The 9,446-nt window shown below is 34.0% G+C and overlaps 1 protein-coding gene across 6 annotated transcripts in view; it reads left to right on the plus strand.

The window, feature by feature from the left end:
- Window positions 1-9,446, plus strand: part of REV1 (REV1 DNA directed polymerase) — a 96,972-nt gene that overhangs the window by 24,893 nt on the left and 62,633 nt on the right. For 4 of the 6 annotated variants that reach the window (XM_025464090.3, XM_049115456.1, XM_025464079.3 and 1 more), the window contains 2 exons: window positions 5,776-5,839; window positions 7,132-7,258. In XM_025464090.3, the coding sequence (XP_025319875.2) occupies window positions 5,776-5,839; window positions 7,132-7,258 (191 nt within the window). Of the gene's footprint in view, window positions 1-5,775; window positions 5,840-7,131; window positions 7,259-9,446 lie in introns of those variants that run through there. The other 2 variants (XM_049115457.1, XM_025464100.3) reach the window with 1 other exon arrangement.

A 9,446-nucleotide genomic window follows, 5' to 3' on the forward strand; every position in this document is an offset into this window, starting at 1 on the left:
CCAGGTTGTTGCAAATGGCAAAATTTTATTTTTGTAATGGCTGAATAATATTCCATTGTAGTGTGTACACACACACACACACACACACACACCACCTCTTTATCCTTTCATTTATCGGTGAATACTTGGGCTGTTTCCATAATTTGGCTATTGTAAATAATGCTACAATAAACATCTTTTCAAATTAGTGTTTTCATATCTTTGGGTAAATACCCAGGAGTGAAATTACTGGATCATATAATTTACTTATTAGAAATAATATAATTTATTTTAAAAATCATTTAGTTTTTTGAGGACCTGTATATATTTTCCACAGTAGCTCTACCTGTTTGCATTCCCACCAACAGTGCAAGAGGATTCCTTTTTCTCTATATCCTCACCAACACTTGTTTCTTGTGTTTTTGATTTTAGCCATTCTGGCAGGTGTGAAGTGATAGCTCATTGTAGTTTTCATTTGCATTTCCCTGATGACAAGTGGTGTTAGGTAACTTTTCATGTATCTCTTGGCCATCTGTATGTCTTTGGAGAATGTCTGTGTCTTCTGGCCATTTTTAATTGGATTATTTGTTTTTTTGGTATTGAGTTTTATAAGCTCTTTGTATATTTTGGATACTAGCTCTTTATGGGATATGTCATTTGCAGATATATTCTCCCACTCAGTCGGTTGTCATTTGTTTTGTTGATTGTTTCCTTTGCTCTGCAGAAGCCTTTAATTTTGATGTAGTCTCAGTAGTTTATTTTTGCTTTACTTTTTCTTGCCTCAGGAGACATATCTAGAAAAATCTTGCCAGAGCTGATGCTCTCTTCTAGGATTTTTATGGTTTCAGGTCTCACATTTAGTTCCTTAATCCAGTTTATTTTTGTTACATGGTTTAAGAAACTGACCTAGTTCCATTCTTTTGCATGTAGCTATTTTTCCCAACACTATTTGTTAAAGAGATTGTCTTTTTCCCATTGTGTATTCTTGCTTTCTTTGCCAAAGATTAATTAACCATATAATGGTGGGCTTATTTCTGGGCTCTCTTCTGTTCCATTGATGTTTGTGTCTGTTTTTGGGCCAGTACCATACTGTTTTGATTACTACAGCTTTATAGTGTATCTTGAAACCTAAAATTGTGATAGTTTTGTTTGTTTTGTTTGTTTGTTTTTTCAAGATTGCTTTGGCTCTTTGGGATCTTTTGTGGTTCCATACAGATTTTAGGGTTATTTGTTCTAATTCTGTGAAATACGCTGTTGGTATTTTAATAGAGATTGTATCAAATGTGTATATTGCTTCAGGTAGTATTGCTTTAACAATATTGGTTCTACCATCCATAAGCGAGGAATATCTTTCCATTTGTTTTTCATCTTCAGTTTCTTTCATCCCTGTTTTATAGTTTTCAGAGTACAGGCTTTTCCCATCCTTGGTTAAGTTTATTCCTAGGTTATTTAGTTATTTATTTGGTGTAATTATAAATGGGATTGTTTTATTAATATCTCTGTTCCGTTATTATTGGTGTATAGAAATGCAGCAGATTCTTGAATATTGATTTTCTACCCTGCAACCTTAACAAATTCGTTTTATCAGTTTCAGTAGTTTTTTGGTGGAGTCTCTAGGGTTTTCTGCATACAGTATCATGTCATCTGTAAATAATGAAAGTTTTCTTCTTTACCAATTTGGATGCCTTTTATTCTTTCTGTTATCTAATTGTTGTGGCTGGAACTTCCAGTACTATTAAATAAAAGTTGTGAGAATGGACATCCTTGTCTTGTTCCTGATCTTAGGAAAAAAAGCACTCAGTTTTTTTTTTTCATCATTGAATATGGTGTTACCTGTGGGTTTTTTGAATATGACTTTGTTATGTTCTCTCTAAACCTATTTTGTTGAGGGTTTTTTGTCATGAGTGGCTGTTGTACTTTGTCAAATGCATTTTCTCCATCTATTGAAATGATCATAGGATTTTTCCCTTTTTTTTTTTTTGTTGATGTGAATATTGAACCACCTTGCATACCTGCATCCCACTTGATCATAATGAATGATTTTTTTTAGTATATTGTTGGATTTAGTTTGCTAATATTTTTTTGAGGATTTTTGAATTAATGTTCATCAGATAATGGCCTGTAGTTCCCTTTTTTTAGTAGTGTCTTTATCTGGGTTTTGATATCCAGGTAATGCTCATAGAATGAGTTTGAAAGCTTTCCTTCCTCTTCATGTTTTTGGGATAGTTTGAGAAGAACAGGTGTCATCTCTAATTTAAATGTGTTCTAAAATTCACCTGTGAAGCCATCTGGTCCTGGACTTTGTTTTGTTGGGAGTTTTTTAATTACTGATTCAATTTCATTGCTATTAATTGGTTTGTTCAGATTTTCTATTTCTTCCTGATTGAGTTTTGGGAAATTATTCTTTCTAGGAATTTATTTCTTCTAGATTGTCCAATTTGTTGGTATATAATTTTTCATAGTCTTTTATAATCTGGGGTACCTTGGTGGCTCAGTTGGTTAAGTGGCTGCCTTCAGCTCAGGTCATGATCCCAGGGTCCTGGGATTGAGCCCTGCATCCAGTTCCAGCTCAGTGGGGAGTTGGCGTCTCCCTCTGCCCCTCCCCCCTGCTTGTGCATGTGTATACTCTCATAAAATCTAAAAAGGAAAATATATTCTCTTATAATCTTTTATATTTCTGTGGTGGTGTTTGTTATTTCTCCTCTTTTATTCTGATTTTATTGATTTGAATCCTCTTTTTTCTTAAATTTTTTTAAATGAGTCTGGCTAAAAGTTTATCAGTTTCGTTGATTTTTTTTGTTTCAAAGAACCAGCTCATGGTTTCATTGATCTGTTCTGTTGTTTTTTAAATTTCTGTTTTGCTTATTTCTAAATAAATAATCGTTATTATTTCCTTCTTTCTCTACTGCTTTAGGATTTTGTTTTTTCTTTTTTTTCTACATCCTTTAGGTGTAAGGTTAGGTTCTTCATTTGAGATTTTTCTTCTTGAGATAGGCCTGTATTGGTATAAACTTCCCTCTTAGAACAGCTTTGGTGCCTTCCAAAGATTTCGGGCCATTGTGTTTTCATTTTCATTTGTCTTTAGGTATTTTTTTATTTCCTTCTTGGTTTCTTGGTTGAGTCATTCATTGTTTAGTAGCATGTTACTTCCATATATTTGTGTTCTTTAGGATCATCTTAAATTACCTTCAGAGATTGAAATAATCCAAGGCAAGATATGTTTTTTGGCAAAATTGGGTGTACTTCCAGTTTACTTACTCCTAGGATCCTACTCCCAAGTGTGGAGATTTATATTCTTGGAGGATCCTTAAATTCCAATTTTTGTTCCCTTACTATTTTTGTTCCCTTGTTGTTTTTTTCCCCCAAAATCTGGTCCAGCTTTTCAACCACACTTTTATAATTGCCACATGCCCTCAGAGGAAAAAGCTGTCCCAATCTGGGAAGGCCAGGTGAGGTGGCAGGTTTTCTTTTTCATCTTCTAAATCTTGACCCAGTAATTTTTCTTTATTTTCTGCACCTTCTATGCCTTTTTTTTTTTTTTTTTTTTTTTTTTTTAAATAATGTTTTGTCTAGATTTCCTCTTCCTTAGCAGGAAGGTTGATCCAAATAACCTAGTTTACAATTTGTTATGGGATTTCTCAAAAGCAGAATTTGAATGTATAAAATAAAATATGTTTCTTGTTTTTTTTCCCCCCCTTTTTTGGTCTTATTATTTGAATCCTGAACCAATATGAGTTTGCTGTGCTTGGTCAAGTTAGTGGAAATGAAGAAATTACTAATTTCAGTGTCTCATTCCTTTTCCTTTTCAAAGCTTAAACGTTTGTCTGGAAGAGCTGTATTACTTTGGAATAGAGGAAGAACCTTTAAAATTTATTTATTTTGTAAAAAAATTTATTGCAAGTTTGTTTCATACTTTTCTACCCTCATTAAACCACTGTTAAGGATTTTTTTCATATTGGCCTTTTGCAATAGTTACCCAGTAGATCTTAAATGAATAACACTTTTTTTTTATAAATAGATTTTAATTAGGAAATATTTTATTTTATTTTTTAAGATTTTATTTATTTATTCATGATAGTCACAGAGAGAGAGAGGCAGAGACACAGGCAGAGAGAGAAGCAGGCTCCAGGCAGGGAGCCCGACGTGGGATTCGATCCCGAGTCTTCAGGATTGCGCCCTGGGCCAAAGGCAGGCGCCAAACCGCTGCGCCACTCAGGGATCCCTGAATAACACTTTTAAATAAGTGATTAGCCAACTGAATTAAACTTTTAAAATATATTTCATTCTTTAATTTACCTTCATTTAGCCAGTGAATTGTTGCCTTTAATTTTTGTGAGTATGCATCCTTAACATATAATGGCCAGAACTCCCAAATTTTTTACTTGTAAGGAGAGAAGTATAGATTGAGTTTATATGAATCAAGAACTATGTGCTAACATATTTCCCAGACTCCTTTTAGAGAAGTCTTGAGGGACTAAACAAAGCGAGTCTCTTAAAAACAGAACTATTTAGCAGAGCAAATATGGTAGTTCTGGGACTCAAATGAACACATTGTATAGCCATGCCCCTACATTTGTCAGACTGAAAACAACACCGTCTCTTCTCTCCACAAGCATCCACGACCCCTAATCTGGGTTAATCCCCTTGCCTCCTATTTGCAGAGCTCTTGCTCATGCGCCTTTTCTCTCTATTGGACTTATTTTAAGAGACTGTCTATACATAACTTTTAGGCCTCTTTTAAGAGTAGACAGTAAAAATTCATAATTAATACGAATGTCAGCAAGGGAAAACTATAAACCATGCAATATATCAAATAAAGAAATATTCGAAAGAAAATATCTGCTGTTGTTTTTGGCTAAAGTGTCGTATTTTAAGGTGCACTCAGTAACAGATTCTTATAATCTGATTTGACTTGGATAAAGTAACAGAGCTTCTCCAGTAGCTTATTAATTGGTACTAACTTTTACATTGTTAGTAGAAGAAAAATAACCTAAATAGAGGGCATGTTAATTTTGTGAAGGGCAATGCAGTCATGTCTCAAGATGTAGCCATATAGCTAGAAGAATTCCATAAGGAGTGTCATTAAGTGTCTGCTTTGACTTCTGAACAATTTATATCTTGCTAACCACTAAGCCAGCTGACACTGGAGATAAGCCATCATTTGGTCAGTTTGGTGGTTTAATAGGATAGTGGGTCAAGTGTAGCCTTAAGGAGAATGCTAGACTTAATAGTTTATTATAAGTGATAATCTTTCTACATTATTTCCCCTAGATGTGTTGTTTTAATTGATTTCTTTTAAGGGTTTTTGCATAATATATGAATTACATCTATTATGTGACTGCATTCTTAAGTGTCTAGTATGTAATAGCAAAGGCAGTTTAATAGCCATTTCAGAGGGCAATTCATGAAGGAAAATGTTTTCTTGGGTTCTGTTAATACTAATTAATGTTAATGAGTAAGCATGGCCACATTAGTCTGATTTGGTGATTCTTTATGCATATGTATATTAGGTTTGGTGCTTAGGAATACATAAAAGTTTTTACTATAAAATTAAATTTATAAAAGTTATAATTTAAACCTGATACTTATCTATCAGAGTGTTTTAGGAACATTTTCATGTATGAAGCAGGAGAATATATGTTTTGGAAAAAGTTTTAGCTTTCACAAATTGAATATTTGTGAAATATTTGAGTTTCTTTTAAATTCTCATTTTTCTTGATTTGAAATAAAATGTCAATAATTAGACATTATAATATAAAATTTACAGTTTTGTTTTGTTTTTTTCCCTTAATACAGAAGCTCCACCATGAGACGAGGTGGATGGAGGAGGCGAGCTGAAAATGATGGCTGGGAAAAATGGGTGTGTTTTAAAAGAATAAAAATACTTATATTTAATTGTCTAGGTATTTTTCATTCTTCTTGTAGATTATATATTATATTTTTTAAAAGTATAAATCACTTTAGATATCAACTCTTCTGAGGTTTCACAACGTATTGAAAGTTTGTTTAAACTTTTTAACACTTGAACTTTATTTTATCCTAAGGAAATAAATGTTCTGGTACACAGATAATAATTTTGATAATTTTATTGCAGCATTGCTAGTAGTACTGAAAAACAGGAAAACATAAGATATATTGTAGGTAGGGGATTGGTCAAATAAATTACCTTTGTTCAACTATTATTTAGCTTTTTCTTCTTTCTTTCTCTCCTCCCCCTTCCTCTCCCCTTTCCCCTCCCTCTCCCCTTCCCGTCCCCCTTCCCCTCCCCCCTCCCTTCCTTCCTTTCCTCTTTCCTTCCTTCCTGAGAGAGTGGGGTGAGGGGCAGATTGAAAGGGAGAGGATCTTAAGCAGGCTCCATGCCTAGTGTGGAGCTCAGTGTGGGGCTTGATCTCACAACCCTGAGATCATGACCTGAGCTGAAAGCAAGAGTTGGGTGCTTAACCAACTGAGCCACCCAGGTGCCCCTTACCTTTATATTTAAACATGGCAAGATGGCCTTGACTAAAAGGTATGATATAAAGGACTATTATATATGAGCCTGTTGTTCTAAAACCTCTATATTCTGAGACATAGTAATAAGCTTTCCAAGTAGATTGATTAGCTCCAGAATTTGGTCACTGAATCGTTTATTTTAGTATCTACATGTATGGAGGGCTGTACTGGTTTGTTGAACTGTTTCATTTTACTTTAAGTTACTAATTTTAAGCTTCCTGTATTCAGAAGATAGTGGAAGCCAGTACTCTTACTGATCACTTGTCAACTTTTTAATTGGTTTAAATTTCAGTGTAACTTCTGCTGGACTTTGTAGATAAGAACAAGATTTTATGGCATTAAACATTATTTTTGACCTACCTTTCTCTGATTTTAAAGTAACTGTTATAAGAATGTGATAAAATAATTAAAAACTGAAAAAAAATAAAAATTGAGTTGATAGAGGGGAAAGTCTTCCTTGACCTGCCTGTTTTATTGCCTTGCCTTATGGTTAATGTTTATAATTATACCTTATGTTGTCATCATATCTTGGTCACTAGCATAGAATAGGGTCCAGTTTATTTATTTATTTGTTTGTTTGTTTAAATGTAAGTTTCCTTAAGGAAAGGGGCTGAAGAAAATATAACCTTTGTGATTGGTTTACCTTTTTTTAAATTCTAGGGTGGGTATATGGCTGCCAAGGTCCAGAAATTGGAAGAACAATTTCGATCAGATGCTACTATACAGAAGGATGGAACTTCATCTACGATTTTTAGTGGAGTCGCCATTTACGTTAATGGATATACAGGTTGAGTCCTTTTAACTTTTTAGGTACCCTATTTTGGCATGTAGTGTTATTAGGATTGAGAGTGATTTGTTTTAAATTCTGTTTTTATTTATCTTCTATATAAAAATGATAAAATCCTCTGCTTAAAGTCTTTCACTTTTCCTTTTTTGTACCCCCTGTACCTGCCATTGTGTTTTTCATTTTAATTTTTTTGAATTACCATAGTTTTAAAAAGCCAAAGGAGGTTGAAAATGGAAAACAGTAGTCGTCTTTCATAATCATCTGACTGGAAACTCATCACACATGTGTGAGGCATGTACACTGTAAGCTTCAGTATAGTGGGGTCTGGTAGGGCCATTTCATTGGTGAACTGTAATTATCCATAGGTCTTTTTGAGCTGATTGGGGTAGAGGGTGGGGAGTGTGTTGGGTTTCCCAGAATCTTACTTAGAGAAGGTATAAACCTAGCTGCCAGCATTTTGGTTGTCACAGGGGAGAGATAGTGGCACAGTTCTCACAGTTTAGAAAATAGAATTTCCTAAAAAAAAAAAAAAAAAAAAAAAAAAGAAAGAAAATAGAATTTCCTTTAATATTCCTCTTCATTTTTTATCCCCTCTATCCACTTCTCCCCTCCTGTATACCTGTTGTCATTGAGTCCATTCTCTGGAAGGGACAGGATGGTCTTCTTTGTGAGTCGGAGTGGAGATCTGGATTTCTGATTTGTCTCTTAGACATTTCAGCCATAAATTCCTTGTTTCATGACCTTTTCACGTGGCCACTTTTGAAGGTGCCCAGTGCTTTTTCTGGGCACTGAGTTTCTCTTGCTTTCACTGGCACCAAGCTGACTCTTCTTGTTTCCACATAGCCAGCTTAGATTTTACCTTTCTCTAATCTATAAAGTCAGTTATCACTTGTCTGTTGGCTCTCAGCTTTTATTACTAAAATTTTCATTCTCTTGAGAATTCCTTTCCTCTTGAGATCATTGTAGTGGTTTTTTTTTTTTTTTAAGTGAATGGCTGTAAGTATTTATGTCATTCTGTTATATTTATCCCTCTCTGCTTCTCAGCTGGCTGTACTTGCTTATCTTTAAGGTCTCTTTCTACATCACTTCCCCTCACTTGTCTGATTATCTTCCTACTGGTGTAGGTGACTTCTAATGCTCCTGTGGAGCTAATGGCTCTTTAGTATCTTAGCATTTATTGGATCTTATTGTAGTTGCTTGTGTACTAGATAAGAGGAAGAGCTACATTTTCATTTTCATTACTGTTGTATCCTTGGTGTCTCTTCAGTGACTGGGCATTAACTACTCAGGAAATATTTGTTGAATTAATGTTAAGTTTTAATTAACAGATACATTTTCCTGGTTAAGTTTTTTCAGGCATTATTGACCATGAATTTCATCTAAGAATGTTATCTCAAAATGAATGCTGGTGCAGCTTTGGGAAAGTTGGTAAATGCAACTTTTCTACTTAGGTATCCTGGAATATTCAAGCTTCACAGACTTTCCTGAGATGCATTATAAAGATTAAAAGTGTTTAAAAAAAAAAAAAAAAAGGAAAGAAAGGAAACATTGTGTGTTATATTAGCCAGTAATGGAAGTCCCCAGTTAATGGGGGTGCACTTATTCATATAAGAAGAAAGAGAGATAACCTTGTGTGAGGGAGGAAAAAAACAATAGCGATCACTACTATGGTTGGCAATTTGAAATTCTAATTCTACTTTTGTCACCAATTTTTGTGTGACCATAAGACATTTTCTCTGTGGACACATTTTATTCAGACCCATTTTATCCCCATCCTTTTCATTATTAACCCTGTCCTTTTCATTATTTTCCCTGTCCTTTTCTTTAGGATAGGGATAATACTAATTTTTGCTCTTAGGATTTACATCATAATTCTACAAGTAAAGTTCCATTTTGTTGAATTTCATAGGGACATGCAAACTGTGATGATACAGTTTTTTTTTTTTTTTTTTGGAAAAATTTTGAGTTTTAATGAGTATTCTGTCAGTTTGTAGATAAAAGAATTGACAACCTCTGTGTAATGAATTAGCAGTAGTCAATTAGTGCTTTAGATGCAGTAAGACTAGTGGAAATGCTATATTATTGTTGATTCTTAATCATGCTCCCCATAGACTTTAACACTTCAAGTTTTCTTGATTCCTTTAAAGTTTCCAGTTCTACCAACTGAACTTCTCTTTGGTGACTCCCA

Source organism: Canis lupus, chromosome 10 (assembly GCF_003254725.2).
Source record: "Canis lupus dingo isolate Sandy chromosome 10, ASM325472v2, whole genome shotgun sequence".
NCBI classification, from domain to species: domain Eukaryota; kingdom Metazoa; phylum Chordata; class Mammalia; order Carnivora; family Canidae; genus Canis; species Canis lupus.